Source organism: Mesoplodon bidens, assembly GCF_964165515.1.
Source record: "Mesoplodon bidens genome assembly, chromosome: 12".
Lineage (NCBI taxonomy): Eukaryota > Metazoa > Chordata > Mammalia > Artiodactyla > Ziphiidae > Mesoplodon > Mesoplodon bidens.
In genome coordinates, this window is record NC_138168.1 from 35747139 (window position 1) to 35774995 (window position 27857).

The 27857-nt window shown below is 36.2% G+C and overlaps 1 protein-coding gene across 2 annotated transcripts; it reads right to left on the bottom strand.

Moving 5' to 3' along the window:
- Positions 1-43: 43 nt before the first annotated feature.
- CCNC (cyclin C) lies at positions 44-27580 on the bottom strand. Of its 2 annotated transcripts, none has more exons than XM_081250568.1 (12): positions 26829-27572; positions 20914-21020; positions 19981-20065; positions 19710-19779; positions 16873-16924; positions 10096-10151; positions 9163-9198; positions 8396-8487; positions 7557-7624; positions 4681-4760; positions 3728-3846; positions 44-1970 (listed from the first exon to the last, which is right to left on the bottom strand). In XM_081250568.1, the coding sequence occupies exons 1-12, from the start codon at positions 26858-26860 to the stop codon at positions 1916-1918; spliced, it is 852 nt and encodes a 283-aa protein (XP_081106694.1). In that variant the 5' UTR covers positions 26861-27572; the 3' UTR covers positions 44-1915. The 2 variants fall into 2 exon arrangements, with proteins under 2 accessions (XP_081106694.1, XP_081106695.1); XM_081250569.1 differs by lacking the exon at positions 44-1970 and adding an exon at positions 2026-2867 and having other exon boundaries at positions 26829-27580.
- Positions 27581-27857: the final 277 nt, after the last annotated feature.

A 27857-nucleotide genomic window follows, 5' to 3' on the forward strand; every position in this document is an offset into this window, starting at 1 on the left:
TTCGTGCCCCGGTCCGGGAGGATCCCATATGCCGCGGAGCGGCTGGGCCCGTGAGCCATGGCCGCTGAGCCTGCGCATCCGGAGCCTGTGCTCCGCAACGGGAGAGGCCACAACGGTGAGAGGACCGCGTACCGCAAAAAAAAAAAAAAAAAAAAAAATAATATGCATGTTGGAGGAAGTGGTGGGAGTTTAGATGAAATGAAATTGGCCATGTGTCAATAATTATTAAAGTTGAGTGATAGGTATATGGAGGTTCATTACAATATTTTATCTACTCTTGTATATGTTGTGTTAAATTTTCTACTTAAATAAAAGGTTGAAAATAAAACTACTAGGCATATGTATTTTCAAAATAAAAATTTTTTAGAAATATAGGTAAGCTTAAAGGAAAAATTAGGGTTAAGTCAATGATTATAATATATAATCACTCTGCCCTTCCAACCCAAGCCCAATCTTAATTCCTTCAGACCTGAGGAGAGCTTTTCTTTCTTATTTCATAAGCCTAGGAGACCTACTTCTGTCATCGGTACTGACTTTATAATCTCTCTTTCCAGATTATGTGATACTATCCACAAGGAAGCAGAACTCTAAAAGTCTGGTTATAAACCATTTGAAGTTAATTACCCACTTGATAAACTATGAAGGCTTTAATACTTATCCAAAGGAAGAAAGAATCAGAAGACAACATAAGGCAGATTCAAAAAGATTAATTCAAGACATTAGTCAATATAGCTGGAGAATTTACTTTTATTCTTGCAGTTTTATACTAGGAAGTCAACATTTAATAATCCATTGTTCACAACTGATTTATAAAAAATTTTAATCCTTAAATTGTACATCAATATCCTATGATTCCAAATCTTATTTATCACTCTCCTTCAAGTCTGAAGAAAATGATCACATAATTTATTAACTTCCACAGACAGCACAGTCCCACTGATATAACATCTAGTCTGAAGTCCTACACTCATATGAGAATTAAGAATAGCCAGTATCAAACTGGTCTGCAACCTGATTGTGTTCCTGGCTCAGGATACCTGTAGTAAATTTGTAAGTCCACACTAAGACACAAAAATAAACTAGGGTGTGTATGTCATATAAAAAACTTTTCACAGTAGAGTAAAAATAACATTAAAATGTTACCAAATTTCAATCATATTACGGTGTTTTATCCAATTAGCTTTCAAAATGCCTGATTAACTGAATTAAATGCAAATAACTGTATAGGATTTTTTTTATGTTTGCCCAGCATTTCAAAATGGTTATGGAATATAACTTTTAAAATGTCAAAATATGCTATACATATTGCACTTTTCTGCTAGGCTGGGCTAGTATCCTCCATGGCAAGATACCAAAACTACTGAATAAAATACGCTTTAAAATCAATCGGTACTTGATTAATTTCCCTGAAATTATCATCATTATCAAAACCTTCCAGGATTTTGTAAGATTTGATTCCTTAAATACAGTTTCAAAGTTTAACTTAAGGAGGGAAAAAAAAAAACCCTCATATATTTGACTTTTTATTTCCTGTTTTGGTCGCTCAATGACCAAAGAGAATTTTAAACAGATTATGCTTCATCTTTCCTGACTTAATAAAAAGCAACAATTTCTGTTATCCAAATTAAGAAAAATTATACTAATCAAAAGCTATTAACTTTCAAATGTCTATGTATTTCTGTCTGTAGGTCCCCTTAGAACCTTTCCAAACTTCCATAAACAATAGATTTTAATCAATCATGTACTAGAATCAAATTCGGTAAGGAAAAACTTATTTTGCAAAAATAAAATCACTTCCCAACATGCTTGACAGAAACAAGCTATTCATTTTCATTTGTGTTCCATTGAAGACATTATTGAAATCTGTCCAATGGTTTATTTCCAACTGGTCCACTACAGAATTCTTCGGAATGTTTTAAGATTGGCTGTAGCTAGAGTTCTGACTTCCATTTGGACCCTGCTCTCCTTCACTGTTCAAGTGGGGAAGAAAGAGATTTTACACCAATTAAAAGACTCGTTTTCAACACCCTGATAAACCTACTAATTTTTAAAGTTATTCCATGTTACAACTCTACAAAACAAAGACGTTCCCAATTATAAGACACAGATGTGGAAAAATTAAAATCCAGAAGACTAACATTTGGTTTTATGTTTTTATTCTTATGTAATTTAGTGCCCTCACACATAACAAGCATTCTGGAAGTTAGTGTCCATTACACTCAAAAATTTAAATTAGGGTATGGGATTTTGTTGTCATTACAGGTATCACTCAACATAGAGATTAGAGCTTCTTCTAGACAAATTTCCTATAAAATTAAATCGTACATAGAAAATCTTATTCCTACTAATTATGAAAATCAAGAAGTGTTCTTCCGGGCTTCCCTGGTGGCGCAGTGGTTGAGAGTCCGCCTGCCGATGCAGGGGACACGGGTTCGTGCCCCGGTCCAGGAAGATCCCACATGCTGCAGAGCAGCTAGGCCCGTGAGCCATGGCCACTGAGCCTGTGCGTCCGGAGCCTGTGCTCCGCAACGGGAGAGGCCACAACAGTTGAGAGGCCCGCGTACCACCAAAAAAAAAAAAACAAAAAAAAAAAACAAAAGAAGTGTTCTTCCAAAAAAAATTATTGTCCAAAGTCAAAAAAATTATTGTCCAAAGGCGTAATAAAACCATACGTTAAGTACAGCAAACCTTCATAATTAAAAGTCAGAAAGAAATATGGTAATTTCCTGGAAAATGCTGAATATTTAAAATAAAAACTAAAACTGAAAATACCAGTAACTGTGGCAATAGGATTATTGCCTTATCTTGTCCATCATCATCTTGCAGCTGCAGGCCCTGCCACTAGTGAAGAATCACTCAGGGAATTTCTGCAAAAAATGCATCCAAAGGCAGCTGTTTGAATGACTGCCTTAAACAGCTCCTTGTATAAGTCAAGTATTAATTTTTTCCAAATGGCAACATTAACATATCAGATCTACAAATCTATCTTAATGTTATATAACTTATTTATTTTTCTTAATAAATGATTAAGATGGGTAGCATTTCTTTGTTTCCCTTCTGACCTTTTTTCCCTACCCCAAACGATCTGATGTACAGTGAGAGCTGAGAACCACTGAACTTAAATGAACAGATCCTATTGAAAAAAACAAAGCAAACAGAAAAACACACAAAAAAACCCACCACAACAAAAAACCTTTTTAGGACAAGTGACTCATACTTAGCAAAATTATGTTACTGTTTGCAATGGATCTTTGAGTCACTCAAAAGCCAAAATTATTTATTTACCTTTACAATATCAGATCAATCATCTATGTTTTTTAAAAATGCTACTGAAATTTATAAATAGGATAACAGCCAGTAGTGGGGGGAAAAAGTCAAACTGACATGGAACTACTACAGAATTCTTTATCCCTGAATTTTAGATGAACTTGCCTCTCTCTGTTCTGTTTAAATTTATGTACAGTATATAATCATATGTTGAGGGATACCTGTAATAGACCTGCCATTGCATTAGGAAAGGTTACTTAACAGATGATCAGATTAATGTATTTTTTTAAATGAGACATTCTCAGTCTATCAAGTCACAAATTAAGAAAAAAGAAAAAATATGTCATGAAGTTTTGGAAGAAATTTTACAAAAATAAAACAACATAATCTATGAAAAATTATGATAATGCATATGAAATATAGAATTAAATAAAATCAATAACTAAAGTCTACAAAGTACCTGTTTGGAGGAGGTTTTGGTTTTGGCATCTTACTAAGAATAGTTGCCATCTCTTTTCTCTCATCAAAATTCTTCCACTGCTCATACAGTTTTAAAATAACCCTGATTATTTCCAAAATCTAGAAGAAAATATTTGAAAAGTTCTCAATGGCAAATTATCAAGCAACACTTAGTATACAAAGAACACACATCACATCCTAGACATCCCTTAGAAAACAGTGAAAAGATAGTCTCTATCCTTCAGATTAGGTTAGACAATCCTGATAAATGTGAAAGCATATGTATGCTCAGTGTATCCTCATCCATCTCTGCAGTTGGTTTCCTTCTACCTACTGAGATCTTAAACCAAAACAAAATAGTGAGGTACTAGGAATAGAGGTCTAAATCATGAAAGAGTATGCCACTTTAGAGCACACTCCTCTAATACCAATTGTTTCAAACAACTTAATGGGAGGTAGTGCACAAAAGACTGTTTTGATTCTCTACTAACTACTCTGCACATGAGTTAAGGTGCTCAAAAACCGGCAGCTATACAAATCTGTCAAATCTAGTTTCCAAATTAGCCCTTCTTCTTCATCTGAGTAGACCTAACCTTGGATTGATTCTAGAACATTTCAGCAGAAAAGGTAGAAGGGCAAAAATCACTTTGTCAGGAGATAGTCTGTGTTACAGAAGTTTACAGTAGTCACTAGGTAGCTTTTAAAATAACCCTGGCAATTAGAGGATACTTTGCAACCAATCAAACATAAATTTACCATTCTGTTTAATCCTAAACTGAAGAGAAATATAACCTAAATGGTCAACATCAGTTATTCTTGCCAACACATTTCTTAACATTTATTTACCAAAAATATTCTTAGCCTGGCTAAGAATTTTAGGCTCATGGTAAGTAGATATGACATTAACTTTAAAATGTTCAAGTTATATTCAGTTAAGGGAATTTTAAAGATTACCTTCTCCATATCCACAGAAAGCTCAGCAAACCACTGTCTGGCATCTTTCTGCTGTACAACACAGGCTACATGCAGGCAAGCTGGAGAGAAAATGAGAGACAAAGGTCCATGTTTAACTGCAAACATGGAATGTATGGACTCAGAACAAGATATTCACTTAAATTTTTATGTGTATTTTCTTATATTCTTTTAAAAAATTATATAGATTCATATAATAGTTACCACTGATCATCCCATCAACTTAATCTTACAGGGACGAAAAGTTACTAGGCTATATATGTATTAAGGTCCTTACATCTGCTCTCACTGTGAGCTAGTTATGATGCAGTTGCCTTGAGAGGGCACGTCAGAGAGGAAGAAGTCCACTGAGGAAATCAGAGCAGGGAAAGGATCCCTGCATCGCAGTACACAGTAGTGGTCAAAATGCACCCAAAAGTCAGAGTGACAAAACAAACAAACCAAAAAACCAGCCAATCAATATACTAATAAATTTCAACACTACTGTGTTTTGGTATTTCAATTAAAAGCAGTGTTGCCTCTGCTTTTTAAAGTTATTAGCGAATGATCAAGTTAGGTAAAAACTGGGCACCCTAGTACAGAGTTCAGTGTTGTAATCAAACAGAGCTGAGAGAAAAAACATGTAATGCACTGCATACAATGTAATTATATACATTACTTACAATATAAACTAACAAAGATAGTGAAAGAGCCCAAAGACAACAGTCTACATCATAAGTTTGACTAATATAATTCCTCCCAAGCAGCCTGCCTACCTTGATCCCACACAAGCTTGTTAAATGTTATATTCCCTGGTCTGGTTACCCATATGACTTTGCTAAGAATGACATTCTAGGCAAACAGCAACTCAAACGTGCACGGACATTTTGGTTGCCCCAAGTTAAAGAAAGCTATTTATAAAGTAGGGCTTAGGTTCAGGAAGGATTGAGAGGCTAAAGGACAAATTATAAAAACGGTAATAAAAATACAGTGGAAAATGCCATGACAGAGCATACATAGAGCAAATCAGGGAAAGAGACATCCTAAACCCAGACTGAGGTGATGCAGAGAGTGCGGAGTTGGGGACGGTGTCACTAAAGAGATGATATCTGAGCCAAGTCTTTAAAAAAGGTGAGAGTGGGAGCAGAGAATGATATATACATAAATGGTAAAAAGAAGCTGTGGATTTTATCCAGAAATTGGGAGGAGCACTGAAAGATTTTAATTGAAGCACAAATTCTGCATTTTAAAAAGCTCTTTCTAGCTCAGTTTCTCAACCTTAGCGCTACTGATATTATGAATTGGACAATTCTTTGAGACTGCCCTCTGCACTGCAGGATGCTTAGCACCATCCCTGGCTTCTACTCACTAGATGCCAGTAGCATCCCACCCCAGTTGTTACAACCAAAACCATCTCCCGACATTGCCAAAAATCCTGTGGGGAACAAAATTATCCCTGGTTGAGAACCGCTAGCCTTGCTCAAGTGTGGAGGATAGACTGGCTCTCTGAGAACAGGGATGCTGGAGGCCAACTAGCCAGGAAGGAGACTGCTGTGATAACCTGGATAAAAATGAGAAGGTGGCTATGAGATTACTAAAGAGTGTGGCACAACAGGTGTTGGTTACCAATTAGATGTAGGTATCAAGGAAGATGAAAGAGCCTAACTACTGGGTTTCCAACTAAGGTAACTAGTGCTATTCACCAACATAGCAAAGACATTAAAAATAGTATTTCTGGGGGCAAACTGATGAGTTCAGTCCTAATCATGCGTCTGAAGGCCAGTGAGATGCCAAAGGAAGCTATCCAAAAGGCAGAGATTGATATAAAGGCCAGTTTAGGAGCAAGATCTTGGTTAAATAAAGAAATTTAAATGTTTCAACACATAAGAGATAGCAGAAGCCATGGGCCTCAGTGAGACTGCCCGGGGAAGAACAAAAATAGCAAGGATGACAAAGATGTGGCACATGGCCTTCCTACCCATGCAGATCCCAGTACTCCTTCCCACTGAACCCAGATGCCACTTCAGAATCCTTCCAGGGAGCCTCCAGTACTACATAAGTATAACCTATTTACCACCCCTCATGTAAGAAGGCGGAGAAACACTAACATTTAAGGGGTAACTGAATAAAGAGAAACCAACAAAAATTAGTCTGGACTGGTAAAAGAATGGGGGGGAAATCAAGAAGACAGAGTCATAGAAATGAATACAAGACAGAAAGGGAACAGAAACTAACAAGTGCCTAACATATGGCAGGCATTATTTAAAAGATAACTCGTTTAATTCTTCTAACAACTCTATACTGAGTTTTTAGGACCCTCCCCCAATTTTACAATTGAGGAAACAAACTCAAAAGGTTAGATAATTTTCCCACAATTGTAAAGGAAGAAAAGTTTAAACCTAGGACCATCTGTTCTAACTCATGACAGTACTGCCTTCCACAGATAATAGAATGGTGGCTAACTTTCCCTCTAGCAAGGCATTAAGGACCACAAAAGGCTCCTTTACTTGACTGCTGAGGACCTAATTGGGCTCAGGAAATAAAAGAAGACCTAGTTATTTTATATAAGTTACAACTAGTATTAGAAGGCTTAATTCCAAACTTCTCTCGCTAAACAAACAAAAATGTTCTATTCAGACACTGGTTAAAATTATTTTAAACGATTAAAAAAAAAAACTTACCAAAAAAGGGGGGTGGGGGGACAATAATCCTGATTTGTGATAGTTGCAGTTCATATTATTGAAAGTTCACATGCAAGGAATAGTCTATTACTTCAAGGAACATAAAAACATAAAGTACAATAGGGTGAAATTTCTTTTAGGATGACCTAAATAGGTATACAACAATTTAGCTACTAAAGGCACACCACATTTACATACCTAAAGCTATCATGAAAGGAGGATACAGTAGGCAAAGATCCGTTCTGTAGGTATCATTCACTATCCTCCTATAGAAATGTAAATCATATTATTACTGAAAGCAGAACTACCTCATATGACTCTACATTACCCTCCAGAGAGGGCCAGATTTCCCATATCTGTATATATTTATACCTCTTTTATATTACCGTAACACAGATACAAAGGTGAACAACAAAGGAAAAAGGTGGATACATGAATGTGACAATGAATAAGCATATTTTAATGAATAAAATTAGAGCTAAATATATTTAAAATTTTAAAACCTCACAATAAATTTTAATATAAGATAAACATTTTTCTAATTTTCCAAAAATTAGAAAATCAGATAGGAAACCAGAAATTATACAACGAATTAATATATATGTTGAATACCACCAAAAATATTCTGATTATTTTAAAGATAACATTTAATTTATTTTACGGAAATATAGTTGAAATCAATGTTGTGTTAATTTCTGCTGTACAGCACAGTGATTCAGTTATACATATATATACTTTTTTTATACTCTTTTCCATTATAACTTAAAGATAACAATCTTAATTTTCATGTAAACAGTCTGTTTTTCATAAGAATCAAATTTTATTGGAAATATTCATCAAATAGATAATTTAAAGAGCTATCATTTTAGCATTTATACCAGTATAGTTATTAGAATTCAACAAGCAGATATTTTACTCAACATAAAATATCTTGGGGCACTAGTTTAATTACTTTAAAAATACTAAACTTCATATTTAATTGTCAACCTTCCTAGCTAATAACATGTTACACTATGAATAACTTCTGTTCTAATTACCATGCAAGGGGAAGCAACATGTCTTCTTGGCCCATGTCCTGCACATACTGGAGCAAAGGTCTATAAGGATGATACACTATCAAGCAACAATCCTAGAAACAGTTTAAAAAATGTGTATGTATAAAAACAGATTTATTATAACACAAAAACCTTACCATTACCCAACTGATTTTTAATTGTATATTTCAAAATGTATTTTTCTAACTCATGCTTGCTTCCCTCTTATTCTCTTAAGCAAGCAGTATGGCAGCCCTAAACTCTACTGTAATAGTGAAGGCAGTGCTCTCTCTGAAATATACCTTGGTAAATCGGTTGGCAGTCAGTCAGCATCCATTCCCTTAGAGACTCAAAGTGTCACATCTGCAACACACTGAAACCTCTTATTAGCCTATAAATCCGTAATTCCCAACTGGAGGAGCAGAATTCTGCCAAAGACATAATCTATCTTTAAATAACACCACACACATACACAAATTGTGCAAATAATTTACAGTGGTTTAATGTCCTGACTGGTTTGCTTGTAATCCTCTTAGTATAGTTACTATAGAACAGAAAAAATTTCCCATCCTAAGTAGTATATACAAACTATTTTACAAGCTTCCAAGAGCGTATAGGTGATGATGCCACTAGGTACTATGATTTACCATCACATATCACTTGGATGGTTTTAAAATGCACCTCCCTACAATTATTTCTTTAAATTTATGACTTCACTAAATTTGAAAGTAAGTTTTACTCTATTAATCACAAGGAAGAAATATACTTACCATTAATTCTAAAAGATAGAATTCACATTCTAATATCTGTTTAAAAAAAAGGATTATAAATGTCAACATGAAACCAAATTAGATAAGTCTACTTAGTCTAACATAAGAATGTAATTAGGCATTTATCAAAAATTTTCACTAAAATTGCTTTAAATCAAGAAAACACAATAGCTTATATGAGAATAAACATATGCTATAAACAATTACTTGTTATACAATGCATGCAACTGTGATTATGAAACATTTTAATCCTTGTAAGGAAAAGCCAGCCTCATATAAGTATTCTTATTACTTATTTTTATTTAAAATAATCCTGTGTAAGCTTCAGATTTTCCAATATACTTCCCACTCAACAAATGCAAAAACGTAATTATCTCCACTTAACTGTTATTCTTGTTATATTACAAATTAATAATAGAAGAGAATACTGAAAATGAAACAAAAATACAATTTAAATAGAATGAAAAAATCCCTTGCAAGGTGGAAAAAGAAAAACATGCCTATTAAAATGGCAATAGAAATGCATCTTCTAAAATAATGTAAAATTTCAAGTATGGTTTTCATTCTGTTCCATTATAGTAATTCTCAACCCCAGCTGCACATTAGTAGCCACCTGGGAGCTTTAGAAAATATCAGTGTCCAGGTTTCAAGCCTGAAAATCCTGATTTAGTTGATCCAGAGAGGCCCTGACATCAGTATTATTAAAAAAGCTCCCAACGTGATTTAATGGGCACCCAGGGTTGATAACCACTGCTACAAAGTATTTTTTTTAACGGTAGAAGCACTTTAGCTTTAATTTAGAAATAAAATCCATACTCCCGTAGAATCTGAAACTGCCATTTCTAGGAGACTATTCAGTTTATTTTAATATAAAATGTAGCTAGTTTACATACAGCTTTAACAAGTAGTTTTTATTTTTTACAATATACTTACATGGTTCATCCTATAAGGAAATTCCTTTGGAAAGGCATATGAAAATCTAGTTTTCACTGCAGAAAACAAACAAACAAACAAAACTTAAACTGAGAAAATGGGGAGTGAATAAACACAAAACTTCTTTAATACAATGCAAAATACTAGAGGTAGAGCTAAATCATTTCTTTTTTTTTTTTTTTTGCGGTACGCAGGCCTCTCCTGTTGCGGAGCACAGGCTCCAGACGCACAGGCTCAGCGGCCATGGCTCACGGGCCCAGCCGCTCTGCGGCATGTGGGATCTTCCCGGACCGGGGCACGAACCCGTGTCCCCTTGCATCGGCAGGCGGACTCTCAACCATTGCGCCACCAGGGAAGCCCCATTTCTTATTTTTAGTAGGAGCTCTTGAATATGCTTAGGGATGCAGATTTTTTTGTTTTCAGGCAAGGTGAAAGACTGAGTGGCAGAAAGCCCTAGGCCCCCATCTATATTACAATTAGAGAGTTTCAATGATATATTTAATATATTAAGAAAGAAGAGTTCTGCTGCTTAAAAACTAAAGGAAATGGAAAAAAAATCACTGGCTTTTATCATTTCTAAAATCTTTCTAGCTCTAGAATGGTATTGCTCTATTTAGTAATTTAGCTTAAAAGTAACATGGGTTATGTATGTGTTCACAAGTATATATATATATATATATGTTTATATTTGTAAATATACACAGTTGACCCTTGAACAACACAGGTTTGAACTATGCATGTCCACGCATACACAGATTTTTCCAATAAATAGGTACTACATGAACCAAGGTTGTATATGTAGATTTTCCAACTTTGCAGAGGGTCAGAGGGTCAGCACCTCGAACCCCTGGGTTGTTCAAGGGTCAACTATATATATAAATATTGGAAGGATAATACAACCAAAAAATGTTAACAGTAGTTACGTCTGAGATTTATAGATTTTTACTAATCTGAACTTTCTAAACTTTTTATAATAGGTATTTCTTTATCAAAAGACATATTTTAATAAAATCATGAATATATGTGCAAAGGTCTCTAGGACTTTCTTCATACCACACACAAATATATATACACACACACCCTTAGTCACTAAGAAAGTACAAACGAAAAAACTGTTAATTAATCCTCTATCTCCTCAAAAATGGTAGGAATTAACTATTCTAACAGCTAATTTAGGTATGTAACATTTGCCAAGATTTGAAGCCTAAGCCATTTAAACTTGACATTAGGAAATGTCTACTTAACCTTTCCTTTCCTCTCCTTTTAGTTAATTTAAAAATGTATCCGTCAAGGTTACTGAGTTTTACAAATCCCCACCCTTTTATAATTTTTTTATTTTTTGGCCATGCCGCGGGGCATCAGGATCTTAGTTCCCCAACCAGGGATCAAACCTGCACCCCTGCAGTGGAAGCGCAGAGTCTTAACCACTGGACCACCAAGGAAGTCCCCACAAATCCATTTAATGTAAGCAAGATATGAAGTGTACAAGCAAAACAGGTACTTACATAATGTTAACCAATCAACAAGGTAAAACTATCTCTGTATATAAAGCAAATCTACATCCCTAACCCCTGGACTTTGACACCTAATTTACTGAATTAGATTTTACCTGATGCTGTCAACTTCTCTCCTATTCCATGATAAAATTGCTCTGCGTTTTGATTTTCTACTTCCTAATCCTTTTCTTCTGACCTGGAGGAAAATGCATCTCTCCTCTCTATTGCTATCCCTACCACTTGTGCATTTGCTTTCATCTACTCAACTGAAAGTCAACATTTTTCCTTTGCACCTTTAACCATTCCTCCTCCAATAAATCTGTCCTATCGCTTACTAATATGCTCAAATTTCCTTTAAAAGCAAAACAAATGAAACCTCTACCAAATTATATTCCTCTACTTTTTAAAAGTAAGACTCTTGAGTAGGCTGCCATGTAAGAACTCACTGAGAAGGAGGCTGTCTGGAGGCCAGGAAGCTAATCATGGCCAATCAAGGAAGTGATGAAGGCAGGCACTTTGATCTTGGACTTCCCAGCCTCCAGGACTGTGAGAAATAAATGTCTTGTTTAAGCCACCCAGACTTTGGTATTTTGCTATAGCAGCTGAAGCAGACCAAGACGCCCCCTCACCCAGAATCCTGTTATTAACACGTTACATTAGTATGGTACATTTATTATAATTAATGAACTAAGATAGATACATTATTACTAACTAAAATCCATAGTTTATTCTGATCTCCTTGTTTTTTTGTTTTTTGGGTTTTTTTGCGGTACGCGGGCCTCTCACCGCTGTGGCCCCTCCCGTTGCGGAGCACAGGCTCTGGACTTGCAGGCCCAGCGGCCATGGCCCACGGGCCCAGCCGCTCCGCAGCACGTGGGATCCTCCCGGACCGGGGCACGAACCCGTGTCCCCTGCATTGGCAGGCGGACTCTCAACCACTACGCCACCAGGGAAGCCCCTCTCCTTAGTTTTTAACCTAATGTCCTTTTTCTGTTTTAGGCTCTCTTCCAGGACACCGCATTACATTTACTTGTCATGTCTCCCTAGGTTCTGTATGCTGTGACAGTTTTCCAGACAGAACTTATTTTTGATGACTTTGACAGTTTTTAGGAGAACCAGTCAAGTATTCCGTAGGTTGATTCCCTATTGGAATTTGATGTTTAATGATTAGACCGGGGTTTGGGGATTTCAGAAAGAAGACCACAGAGGTGAAGTGCCATTTCATTATATTACAGCAAAAGTACATACTATTAATGTCATTTATCATTGTTGATATTGACTTCAATCACCTGGCTGAGACAGTGCTTGTCAGGTTTCTCCACTGTAAAATTATACTCCCACCTTCTTTCATAATATACACATTAGAAGAAAAGTCACTATGCATAGCCAACACCTAAGGAGTAGGAATTTATGCTTCCTCTACTTGATGGGGGAGTTAGCTATATAAATTATTTGAAATTCTTCTGTATGGGAGATTTGTCTCCCCCCCAATTATTTATTTACGCTATCATTTATTTATATCAGTGTGGGTGCATGAATATTTATTTTATACTTGGGTTATACTTTGGGTTATAATGCAGTATTATTCTTTTTTATTTTGTTGCTCAAATTCTTAGAGCTTTGGCCATTGAAAGCTCTTTCAGTTGGCTCCTATACGTCTTTGACATACCCCCATTAATGAGGGGTTTGGTTTGGGGTTTTTTTTTTTTTTTTTTTGAGTACTTACTTACTTATTGGTACTATAAGATGCTCTAGGTCCACCTTGTATATTTCCTGCCTGATCACAAACCCAAAGGTCTGGTTTTTTTATTTGGTATACATCTTCTATGCAGCGAAAGGCATTATGCAGCTCTCTTTCTTAAAAGGTATCGAGTCTCAAATTTCTATCACTGGCTTCACATTTTTAATAGGATGTTCTACTGATACATTTACACTCAGAATGTTGAAGAGTAAATCTAATTCTTTTCAGAACCCACTCATTCTCCTCTTCCAGTACCACCTTCACCTCCCAATGCCCAGGTATGAAACCTCAAATATCATTTTTGACTCTTCTTAAATCTTTTCTTTTCAAAAGTCCTGCTGACTCTATCATTAAAACCTAGCTTGCTTGTTCTCCTTGCTGGCTACCAAAACATTATTTTAAGGCTTCATTAGTGTTTACCTTATTATTTCAATAACTTAAAAGTATTTTCCTACCTTAAAATTGTTAGCTTTCCTTCTTACAGCACCCAGTGGTGACAGTACTCACTACAGTTTGCCGTATATATAAAACTATTTCAGAAAGGGTTTTTATCGGTGAGTTTTTTTGTTTGTTTTTTGGGGGGTTTTTTGGCCATGCCACACGGCTTGCGGGATCTTAGTTCCCCGACCAGGGGTTGAACCCAGGGCCACGGCAATGAAAGCACCAAGTCCTAACCACTGGACCACCAGGGAACTCCCGGTGGTTTTTAAACTGTGGTAAAATATACATTACATGTAATTTACCATCTTTAACCGTTATTTTTTTATTTTAACATCTTTATTGGAGTAACTGCTTTACAATGGTGTGTTAGTTTCTGCTGTTAACCGTTTTTAAGTATACAGTTCAGTAGTATTAATTACATTCACACTGTTATGTAACTATCACCACCGTCCATCTCCAGAACTCTTTTCTCCTTGCAAAACTGAAACCCTATATTCATTAGGCAACAACTCCCCATTTCCCACTCCCTCCAGCCCCTGACAGCCACCATTCTACTTTCTATGCCTAGTAATTTGATTACTGTAAGTATCTCATATAAGTAGAATCACACAGTATTTACCTTTTTGTGACTGGCTTATTTCACTTATCATAATATCCTCAAGGTTCATCCATGCTGTATCACATGAAAAACTTCAAACTTTGTCTGTCTACTTCGACTCACACTCTCCTCAATTCATTTTACATAATTCTGCCAGAATCATCTTCCTAATACACAACTCTGGCATCACCCTCATGTTGAAAAATAAAGCTTTCATAGGTACCGCCATTGACAACAGAACAAGCTGCAGATTCCTCACTGAAGGCCATCTATTATCTGGCCTTAGCCAGGTAGGGGGGCTATTTCCCACTATTTCCTTACTCACCATTCACTGAATGTAACTCAGTAGCTTTTCCTTATATTGATCAAACTGTTCAGTGCTCCTAGGCTATCTTTCCCCTGCATTTCCCGAGGTTCAAATTCTTTCTTCACCAAATTCTATTTAAGCCTTTTTGGATTCATCTAACAAATCAACTTTTCCCACTCAAAACAGTCATTACATTCTCTGTTACTCTCTTATGCCACTTAGTTTCTTCTGTATTAATATTTGTATATTGACGTCTTATTTTCTTGTCCTTAAATTCTTTATCACCACTGCATCCAGTATGGTGTTTTCCAGTGATAATGATGATGTTGTTGATGACAATGATAGTAACCACTACAGTTTACTGAGTATTATGAATTGAATTATCCACCCCCACCCGCCAAATTTACATGTTGAAGCCCTAACCCCCAATGTGGCTGTTATTTTGAGACAGGGCCTTTAAAGAGGCAATTAAGGTTAAATGAGGTCATAAGCATGGGGCCTTAATTCTACAGTACTGGTATCCTTACAAAGGGAAGAAACACTAGGGATGCACACACACAGAGAAAGGGCCATAAGAGGACACAGCAGTAAGGCAGCCATCTGCAAGCCAGGGAGAGAGGCCTCAGGAGAAACTTAATTTGTTGACGCCCTGATCTTGGACTTCCAGCTTCCAAAACCATGAGAAAATAAATTGTTGTTGTTTAAACCACACAGGCTCTGGCATTTTGTTATGGCTGCCCTAGCAAACTAACACACTGAACAAAGCACGGTTCTAAGAGCTTTACTGATATTAACTTATTTGATCCTCACAACAACCGTATGACATAGATGTTATTAATATCCTCATATAGCAGAGAGATTATATTTTGCTTAACTTGTCATGTCGAAAGCACTGGGGCTGAAATTTGAAAACTAAGCTGTCTGGGCGATATAATACACTGTAAAATTTATGAAATAAGTAAAATAGTCTACTATAAAGTTCCCTATTCATTGGTAAAATGAATATGAGTGTGCCTTTTAGCCTTTGCATGAGAAATAAAAAACAAACCTTGGTAATAGGTATTTTACATTTTCAAAAATATACACCTTCTAAAAAATCTGGAAAAGAGAGACTAAAGTAAGAAGAAAATAAGGCACCTATAATCTACTCAGAGGTGAGCACTGCTAACATTCTGGTACATTTCCTTGCAGTCATTTTTCAATTTTTTAAATAATTTTGATTTTCCAGAGGGCAATTCAATACTTCACCAACGGGATATATTTGACATATTAAATTCTATGGCAAAACTGATTATTACTCTTCTATCCTCAAAATAAGATATGACATGAAAAAAGATTGAATTAGATTATTACACTCCTTTCAGAAAGGAAAATGACCCCCAAAACATGAAATTCTGGCTCAGAAACTTAATACAAAATGCCTCTGCCTCTTCTGTGTAAGATCACAGAAGTAAAAAATAATAATTTTAATTATCTTTTGTTAGGTGATATCTTTTTGCTTAACCTATGAAGATGGAACGCAGCATAATATTATTACCTTGTGTACAATACTTTACGATTGCTACTTTACAATGTTATTTCCTTTAATGCCATGATTCACAGGCACGTAAACCCCATGTTTTTAGGTAAAGAATTAAGGCCAAAAGGTAAAGCAACTTGTTCAAGGTTATACAGCTGCTGCTTAGAGACAGAACTGGTGCTTAGAATCAGCTCTACGAACTAAAGAGTCAGCATATTTTTCTGTGCCACATTTTTCCATAAAGAGTGAAAAAACACAATCCCCATCAAAGACATAATTACAATTGCTAAAGAAATAGTTTATTTCATCCACAAGAATGACACAATTGCTAGTTATTATGAAGCAATAAAGTACAATAAAATTGAAAAATAAAAATTCTTTCTTAACCTTATTATAAAATTAAGAGCCACAGAGTTGATGTTTTTGGCTCAATAGTTACTAGCCATTTTTAGCATTAAAAGTAATGTCTTAGAGATAATAGTTTAAGTGGTTTAAAAATTTTTTGTATTTTAAGATTTTTAGCCAAATACATTAGGCATAAAGGTGATCTCACCTCAGGAGATTTAATAGACCCAACTAATCTCTCATAGGTCTCATAAACTGAAAAACATCCATGTCCTATGGAGCTTTCTTTAGAATTACAATCTTAAAGCAAGATATATTTTTTGCACTTACATACAGAAGTAGCAGCAGAAATCAATCTTGTATTTGAGACTACTCCAAATTCCTAGAAAAAGAAAAGTAAACGAGATTAGGTACATAGTAACCCAATGAACCTAAGTATATCTGAGGTCTATTCAAAACAGAGCATTTCCTATATTCCTCCGATGTTTGCAGTTATCTACCTACTTGAGGAATGATGTACTTAAATCTCTAAATTTATGACCTTTCCTTAAAATTACTACACTTTAACACAAATGCTTAAATAATTTTATAATTTAATATTATTGGAAGGTACCAAATTAGAAACCAGACCCTGAAGTGACAGTGCCAGTTTTTTGCACTCAAATTAGTTTCCAAGAGTTTTTAGATTCTACACTTAATTGCCGGAATAAGTATTAACTATGCTTCCTTTCAGTTGAACCTGGACTACCAAACAGGTACTTCAGGGAATTTAATAATAAAACAGTTGAATCTCTGAAGAAAATAAACTTTAATATCACCAAAAGAACTCAAAAGACCGTACAAGCAATTATTTTTCTTTTCGGAACAGGAAGACAAGAATGATTAGCATAAGACTTCGGATGTCAGTTCCCATTTCCTCTTTGAACTTAATATACTGCCACTGTAAAAATAACAAAAATTTATGAGGTGATCCACCTTACACATAGTCTCATTTAATTTGATTAACCTTATAAAGTTATTAAAGGCTTCTTTTTTTTTTTTTTTGGCCGTGCGGTGTGGTGTGGCCTGTAGGATCTTAGTTCCCTGACCAGGGATCGAACCCAGGTCCTTGGCAGTGAGAGTGTGGAGTCCCAACCACTGAATCACTAGGGATTTCCCCAAAGCCTTCATTTTTAAAGCTGAAAAATCAAGAATTGGTTCCTTAGCCAACAGAAGAAACTAAACTGAATACAGTCTGTTCAAAAACCTTCAACCTGAATCCTTAGCTAACTGTGTGTGTTTGGGGAGGGGGGGATATGTATGCCTGTGTATTATTTATATTTGCATTTAAACCTCACACCATAATAACTGATACTGAAAATTAAATGCCTGAGACATCTTCTTAAATGCCATTTCAATACAATTCTCACACAACTGGACAAAACACAGAAAGATTTGGTCATAGTTAAAGATTTTTTAAAATGCTATAACCAAATATGAAAGGATACATATTTTTCCAGGAATAATTCTTTACCCCAAATTCTTAAAGGAAAAACTTTCACCTAATAAATCAAAAAATAGGTTTCTATTCAGTAAGTCACGTAACAAAAGATATTTAACACACAAGACAAATTAAAACTCCAAGTTAATCTACAAGAGTAGAAGTTTATAAAGATTTTGTCTTGGTTTCTCATACTGGTTGTCCTTCAGATACATAAAATTACATGGTAATATTTGGAAAAGCCACCCCATAATACGGGCCTTTTATAAACACCTCCTTTTCCATTAAAGAACTTAAAAACAACAGAGCTGGTTCTGCCTCCTTAAATTACCACTTACAATTAAATTACGTTTAATATTCAGGAATACAATTACTAATCTAAAGACATCATCTAAAAATAGAAACATATACAAAGGATTCATATTACTGAAGATTACACGGATTATTATGAAGACCAGTTAATAATATCTGCTATTATTATCTGGATTTAGCTGAGCTCTCTCAAAAATACTAAAAAGGTAAATAAGGTGAGCAGAGATTTGGTCTCAGCTGCAAGTTGCCATCTCTCTTCTCTCTCCCTCACCTAATTTCCCAACCCTCACTACCCAAACCATTCCTCGTTAGAATATATACTGCTACAGCCACCCCAATCCTTGCTTTCCCTCTTGCTTTCCCTATGGCTTGTTAGCCAGCCAATCATCAGGAGGCAGGAAGGGAAGACAGCAGAACACAGGAAGCATATGAAGGAGAAGGAAGAACATCCTCAGGTTATAGTAGACAAGCTGTGGCATTCATGGAATACTCCTTAGTGCCAAACAATGAATGTCTCAGAGGCAGAAGAGCAAAGCGGTTAAGAGCATGGGATTAGGAACCAGACTCCCAGGGTTTAAATACTGGCTCTGTCACTTATCAGCTACATGAACTTAATTTCTTTGTGTCTAAGTTTCCTCACTTATAAAATGAGATTACAACTATGTAGCCCATAGTTTGTTATGAGGATTAAGTCATAATTTGTAAGAGGAGTCAGAATAGCACAAGGTACATAGTAAAATGCTACATAAGTGTTTGTTAATTGAATATACAGAGATATGTATATATTTCTTTGATTTTGTATAAATTTCAATATTTTATATAAATCACATTATTTTTACACAGTTAATGTTAAAACTGGGGCAGATTAACCAATACACGTTGACTATACTTTGATAAAGAACAGAAAACTAGGACTTCCCTGGTGGCACAGTGGTTAAGAATCAGCCTGCCAATGCTGGGCACATGGATTCGAGCCCTGGTCCAGAAAGATCCCATATGCTGTGGAGCAACTAAGCCCATGCACCACAATGAGTGAGCCTGCGCTCTGGAGCCCATGAGCCACAACTACTGAAGTCTGCATGTCTAGAGCCCGTGCTCCACAACAAGAGAAGCCACCGCAGTGAGAAGCCCATGTGCCACAATGAGTGAGCCTGCACTCTGGAGGCCATGAGCCACAACTACTGAAGTCTGCACACCTAGAGCCCATGCTCCACAACAAGAGAAGCCACCGCAGTGAGAAGCCCATGCACCACAATGAAGAGTAGCCCCTGCTCACCGCAACTAGAGGAAGTCTGCGTGCAGCAACAAAGACCCAACAGAGCCAAAAATTAATTAATTAATTAATTTAAAAAAAAAACAGAAAATTATTTCATACCTCTACTTTGGATGCCAAAAACACACATGTAGGAGCCATTAATACAGGATCTATACTCTTCAGAGAATACCTAAAATATGATTAAACAAAGTTAAATGTCATTCATATAGAAAAACACATATGAAAACAGAATTCATATAGAAAACACTTATATGGAAAAAAATCAGGACAACTCTATGGCAAATACACGATTCACTTATATAAGGCTCATCAACATTAGATAAGAGTTTCAAATAAGCAATAACATATTCCCAAAATAACACAGGCCTACCTGGCATAGAATCTCTTGAAATAGACCGTAGCAGTGGCAATAACTTGTTGTCTTAATTTAAGATGTTCACCTAATGCTTGGATAACTAAAAGAAAAATAATAAAGTTAAATGTATTTTTGAAATCATTATATTAACATTTAACAATAACTTCAATGCAGTTAAATCATGACTATATTCATTTTTAACAAAGAGAAAAACCTACACATGCTATAAAGCTCTACTTGGATCACAGTGGTCTAGTACTAAGATTGCAAATTTGTTAAAAAAATATATAGGTACGCATAAACAACAACAAAAAAACAGAAACTGCCTCATAATAAAATCTATTCTTGAATCAAGGAGGTTAGATGATAGGTATTTCCCCTCTATCTTCTAAGTATTTTCAATGCTCTTCATATTATTACTCTTATTAGACTCCTATCAGCGTTATAACTACTGCTTAATAAAGTTTATAAAAAACCCAAAATGAATCCTCAAAACAACAGAGAGGCAGGTTTGCATAAAAGTGAACTGAGGGTGAGAAAGATCCTGTGACAAAGTTACCACGTGGCAGAGCAAGGATCTTTTAACTCTAAAACTCTTCCGTCCAAAGCAAACTTGTAAGATAGGAGTGACCAATACAGGATGTCAATCCAAAGAATCATTTATCCTCAAAGTACTTTGTTTTAGCCAATCTTAAATTAGGTTTAATGATGCATTATAAAGCTTAGGGAGATTAATATTTTAAGACCGTCTTGAGTGTCTCTGACATGTAAGATTCACAAAAGACTTTAAATCACTTTAAAAAAAGATACATGTTGTAAAAAGAATACACATGTAAATAAAAATGTAAAGTAGGGACTAAAACAGTTCATCACAAATTACTACAGAAAAACATTTTAATTCACAGGTAACAAACTGTACCAATTCAACCAATTAAAAAAAAACTTTACCATTTGTAAAAAATATCTGTAATTTCCAATACTCTTCTTCTGAGAGAAACTTTAAGTCCTTCTGGCGTTCCTTCAACAGATCTTGTTTATCCAAAATCCACTGCAAACTAAAAAAAGCAAAGATTCAGACATCCTACAGAAAATCAACTAACAAAGTTACAGGAAACATTCTAAGATTGAAGAGGTTGTTAATATTCTGAGAAGTACAAAATACAAGTAACCTTGAAAGACAATATTTTTCACATTTCTTGAAACTTTGACACTGAGAATTACCTCACTAATAAATGTAAATATGCCCTGAAAAAAATCTGCTCTAATCTTTTCTCTCTTCCTTCTCAGTCTACCTCTCCCCACCCCCACCTCTGTCACTATTATAGTGTATTTCATTGATTTTAAGACTGAAATCAAGATGCATCTTCAGTGATGCCTAGCATTTTAATGGGCAGTAATGTTTACACTTTCTTAGTGATAATGGTGAAATTGACACTGACTGATGATGCCTTAGATTTGAAGTATATCTTCTCTCAGATGTTCATGAGTAACTAGAGTAATATTTCTACTTCACAAATTCCAATCATGTTAAAAGCTGCTTCAGAATTTATTTTACCAATAGCCTCCACCTCTTACCTAGTCTAGTCTATTTTTTTTTTTTTTTTTTTTTGCGCGGTATGGGGGCCTCTCACTGTTGTGGCCTCTCCCGTTGCGGAGCACAGTCTCCGGATGCGCAGGCTCAGCGGCCATGGCTCATGGGCCTAGCGGCTCCGCGGCATGTGGGATCTTCCCGGACCGGGGCACGAACCCGTGTCCCCTGCATCGGCAGGCGGACTCTCAACCACTGCGCCACCAGGGAAGCCCTAGTCTAGTCTATTTTTAAACAGACATGTAATTGACGTGATCCTCCAAAATGTTATGCATCATGCTTTTGTCACTCAGTATGTACTGGAAGTTTTACATCAATGAATTTTTTATTCAGCATCCTTTTAAATTGCTGCACAGCATTATGGATGGATCATGATTTATTTAGTTAATCCCTGTTGATAGGCATGTAAGTTATCTTTTTCACTATTACAAGTAATGCTTTAATGAACATCTCTGTAATTCACCCTTGTATATTTGATTAATATTTGGAATCATTTCCTAGAACTAATGGGTCAGTTTTGCTAGTAATTTTGATATGCATTGTCAGCTTGCCTTCCACACCAATTTCCATTCAGAGGAGTGACACATGAGGGTGTCTTAAAATACTTAACCCTACAGGTCACTGCCAGTCTTTTAAATACTTTACAACTCAAAGGCAAATTAGTATCTTACTATTTTTTTTTAATTTACTTTTAAGGTTAAACATTTCTCCATGCCTTTATTGGTCAAATATAGTTCTTTGGTACATCGTAACCCTAACATGACCATTTTTCTAATGGGATGGTCATCATTTTATGATTAAGATAATCTTACGATCTAAAATTTGTGTATTATGGATAAAAAAATCATTTCTTTGTCAAATATGCTCTAGACATTCCCCAAGTTTAGCATGATCTCTTGATATTTAATGATTTGTAATGCAGAAATCTGAATCACGTATTTATTCAAATCTATAGTTTACTTTGATTTTGTGTTTGTCACACATGGGAAGGCCTTCCCTGATACAAAATGATTTAAAAAAAAAATCCCTCATACTTTCTAATATCCTTAAGGCTTTTTTCTTTCAATTTGTGATCAATCTGGAATTTGATACAGGGTAGAGTAGGGATCCAGCTAAATGTTTTGTTAGATGGTTATCCAAATGTCACCAAAGAATTTCAAGAAGTATAATTCTATCATTATATTTGGATCTTCTTTATAATTTCCTATTTTTAATTTGTTTTTCTTGTTCCTATGCCATCCTTTTTTTTTTTTTTTTTTTTTTAATTTTTATTTGGCTGCACCGGGTCTCAGCTGCCGCACACGGGATCTTTTGTTGCCGCATGCAAGATCTTCGTTACAGCATGTGGGATCTTTTTAGTTGTGGCATGCAGGATCTAGTTCCCTGACCAGGGATCGAACCCAGCCCCCCTCCATTGGGAGTGTGAAGTCTTAACCACTGGACCACCAGGGAAGTCCCTGAGATGCTATTTTAACACATAAAATTGAGTAATTAAAAACTGGTATGGAAAAACCCCCTTGCTACTATTCTTCAGAAGATTTCTGGCAAGTCTAATTCTAATTATTATTCTAAGACCTGAACTTTAGAATCATTATATCAAGTCCCCAAAAAGGAAATTCATCCAAAATTTTCTTTGGGATTGCATTATATTTAAAGATCAATTAGGGAGAAATGGTATCTTTACAATGCTGGAATTCAAACTCCATTTATTAAGATCTTTATGTTCTCCAGAGAATATAAAAATTTTCTTCCTACAGGTCCTGCACATTTCTGAAGCTTATTCTTGAGTATTTCATATTTTCCATTGCTATTGTAAATTATTTTTTTCCATCAACAGTAAAAGAAAGTTTTCTATTTTTACATGTTGTTACTGCTCATCTTATTAAACCTTTACTATTTCTAATAATTTTTAAACTAACTGAATTTTCTAGTTAATTTTATCTCCATATATTGATAATTTTGTCATTTTTATATCTCATTATCCTATCAATTACATTGAGAGTAGCATATTCAGAACAATGTTGAAGAAGCACCCTAATTTTCCTAATGTGTCACCATTAAATATCTCTTGTTAATGCTCTGATATGTTTTTATGATGTTAAGTAATCATCCTATTATTGTTTTAGTAAGAGCTTTAGTCAAGAATCGATGTCGCATTATATTAAGTGTCTTTTTAATTCCTTTACTGTTTACTAACAGATTTCCCAATATTGACTACATTTCTACAAAATCAATGTCATTTTTTATACTTTTAACGTAATGTGGGACTCCGTTTGACAGTAATTTATATTTACATCAATATTCAAAAGTGACTGTTTTTAGTGCTATCTTGGCTAGATTTTATCAGTGTTATTGTGGCTTCATAAAGAGAATTGGAAAACTTTCTGTGTGAACTAGAACAACTTTAATAGCAGATCCTCTTGAAAGTGGGAAAAAATTTACCCATGAAATAATGTGGGCCTGGAGCAATTTTTAAAGAAGTAGCTCTCTGGTAACTTTGTTTTGGCTTTCAAATTTATTTTGAAAATGGAGATAACACAAAGGTATATCCGCGATTATTTACTTTTCTCATTCCTAATTTTGTATTTCTGTATCATCCCTTTTTTTCCGTTATTCAGCTAGCATAGTTTAGTCTACCGTTTTGGTTTTCCCTTCCAAAGAACCAGCTCTTATAATTTCTGACTATTTTTTCCCTTTTAATATATTAATATCAGTGTTAACTTTATTAAGTCTGCCTTCTATAGGTTTATTTCACTGTTCCCTTTTAATACTCTTAAGTAAAATATTTAATTTTTATTCTTTTTCAGTTATTCAAGATGTTTTCTTATAAATTTGGCTTTGCCACCTCCCATAGACATGAATATATATTGATCTCATTATGTTATTTCCTAGATAATATGTAACTGTTTTCAATTTCCTTTGATACAATAAAGTATCGAGTTGCTTTTGTAGTTTTAATTTTTGTTACCTGTTCATTACATCAGTCATCAGTCGACCAGCAAATGTTTAGTGTCCTAGCTTTACTGCATCAAGATCAAAGAATGTGTTGTGTTCTACTTTAACTTTCTGGAAAATACTAGGATTCTCTCTGTTCCAGAATTATCAATTTCTTCTCCACAGTCATTTTATGTTTTTAAAAAGATAAATTTCACAAATATTTAAAAATTTTCCTCACAGCATGCAATATGGAAGATAAACCAATTAACACCACATATCACCAAATTTAAGATTACACTGATTGGGTTTCCCTGGTGGCAGAGTGGTTAGGAATCCGCCTGCTAATGCAGGGAACACGGGTTCAAGCCCTGGTCTGGGAAGATCCCACTTGCCGTGGAGCAGCTAAGCCCGTGCACCACAACTACTGACCCTGCCTGCACTCTAGAGCCCGTGCACCACAACTACTGAAGCCCGCGCGCCTAGAGCCCGTGCTCCGCAACAAGAGAAGCCATCGCAATGAGAAGCCCGTGGACTGCAATGAAGAGTAGCCCCAGCTAGCCACAACTAGAGAAAGCCCTTGCGCAGCAACGAAGACCCAATGCAGCCAAAAATAAATAAGTAAAAAAATTTATTAAAAAAAAAGATTACACTGATTGTAAGACTCACCATTATTTCATATGTTACTAAGAAAAAAATTTGTCATGCTGATAGCAGAAATGTTAAAATGGGCAATTTAAAGCCATGAAAACAACATACTTCATGTCAATTTCCCTCTTTCACCAAAATCACCTAAAACAATGGCTTTCATAATCTTTTTGTTTTTACCGAATTGATTGTCTTGTCTTTCATATTTGTCACCTTTTGCAGATGAGGGACTCCGTGATTCTCAAGGGATCTGAGTAAGACAAAGTGGCTCCTTCCTCCAGGGCTATTTGAATTGGGAGGCAAGGACAGTTTTCCAAAAAAGCACATTTAATATTACAGTATTTTATATTTGAAAAGTGAAAAAACAATTGGTTTTATAAAACAGATCCTGGCCCCCTTTTGATAAGCCGACAGTAAATGAAAGCATAATGAGAATGCTTATCAAAAGGGGGCAAGATCTTTTCTTTTTTTAAGTTGAAAAAGGGCTGTAACTTCTGATAATCAACAGCTAGCTACCTGTCAATTCTCTCAGCTTCTTTCAAAGTTTTCCAGAATACCTCTTCTTCACTACAGAAATTTTCCATATTTTAATTTTGCCCAAGCAAATATTTCAGTGAATGAACGCAGTGCAAAATAAAAATATGATCAGAAGTAAAGCTTCTATAGCATCACATCTCCACAGAATCACTTATAGCAAGAAGAAAACCTGCTTTTCTGAAAACAGGTTTCAAAGCCCATTGTTTCTTTTTTCTAGTGCAAAAGGCTAAAAAACCGAATGAACAATATAGGAATCCATCTTCTTCGCACTCAAAATTTAGTTACTAATGCTCTCTTAGCATTAAAAATTATTTACACTAAGATATCATATTTATCAGGTTCTGTTCGTCTTTCAAGTATACAGTGTACAGCCTACCCAAAGTTAAACAGATGTATTTAGGGAGAAATGTTTTCACTATTACTCTAGCTCTTCCATGGTACTGACAGAAACAAAAATTCATGAAAAAATGTTAAAGACATTGGCAAAGTCCCTGGAAAATACATTTTTAAAACAAAATATGAGACACAGACTAACGAAATGGACAAATGTTGAGAGCACCTGTCCTATACCTTACAAACATAAAACTCCACCTAGGTTTAAGGTAGTGGCAGAAAGCGGTTCATGAGCAGAAACAAGCCTGACTCCCTCCTCTCCTCGGAGTAATATTAAATCCGCACAAGACAGAAGATGAATGACAAAAGATTACGATGCCGACCAACTTTAGAAATACCAGGCAAAAGCGAACCACAACTGTCCTGAAGAGCCAGCCTCACAGTTCTATACTGTGTCACATTTCCCATACCTGTGCCCATCCCATCCCAACCCTCACCGGCTCCGCTCCTCCTCCCCCCGCCCCAACTCCTCGGCCTAGCTAAACCAAGAATCAGAAGTTCAACTCCCGAACCTTCCTTCTCCGGAGACTGAACCCCCTTCCCTCCCCGCAACAGATTTTCCCCCCAACGAAACCCGGCCAGGGGGCGGGGTGAGGGGAGTCGTCCGAGAAAAGCTCATCACGCTTCCGGCCGCCGCCGCTTCCCGGGAGACTCCGCGGCGCTCGGGACATGGGCCGGGATCCAGGCCAAGGGGAGTCGCAGGCCCCGTCCACACAGCACCCCCAAGAGCCAGCCCCGGACAAGAAGACGGAAGATCACTTACTAGTGGGAGCTCTGCCAAAAGTTCCCTGCCATGGAACACAGCTTGCCCTGATAAAAAAGCACCAGCCGGCGGAGCGGCCCGCGGAGCGACCATAGACCCAGCCCTCCCGGTAACCGCGCTCCTCGTTCTGATCTGCACGGCTCCGCTCCGCGGCGGCGACGGTGAGAGGAAGAGGAGGGCACCCTATTCTCCTTGACGCCGGCCGGCAACACTCTACTGTGTAAATCAGTTCCTATGCATAAAAGTTCCGGCCCGCCCCGCGGTAGCGGAGGAAGCCCGCGGGGAGAAGACAGACCTTGGAAACCCTGAGAAGGGAGACGGGAACTGGCTCCCACGAAGGCTCGCGGCTGTCGGGAGGCTCTCGCGAGAGTTTCGCGTGGATTTCGGCCGGGACCCCGCGCGGTTCGGTCTTCTGCTGCAGCTCCAATTCGTCGAGAAGGGATGAAATGGGCAAGTCCGACGCCCTGTTCGGGCTTTCGTTGTTGCGTGGTTGCAGGCTTCCAAAGCAGCACAATGGCTTTGTATTAAAATATACGATTTCCCGACTTCAATTCTTCCTCCTGTGTTTGGAAAGAGACATAAAGATTATTTTGGCCTCAAAGACCTACCAAAACCTACCGGCACCAAGCCGAATACGTTCTTAATGGCGTTCTTTTGGAATGAAGCGCAAACTCTTAGAGCAACAATGTTTTCTTTTAATGTTAGAGACTAACAGTTTTGCAGAACAGCCTAAAACATTTTTCCTTTATTACATATATATGTATGTGTGTATATTCACATATGTGTACCAAATGGAGAAACATAGAGCCAAAAATGCAGTAATTTAATTTTACGCGATGAAATCTGTATTTCACATTTCTATTATCGTAACATTGCATTTATTGTAAAGCTGCTAATCTAATAATTTGACACACCTGAAAGTTGTACACAGATGATCAGTGTTCTGAGGTAGCTTAAGAGTATTTTCCACACTGGTGGGGGGGAACCAATTAGGTTGTGAAATTGAGTATGATACGCATTTTACTAAAT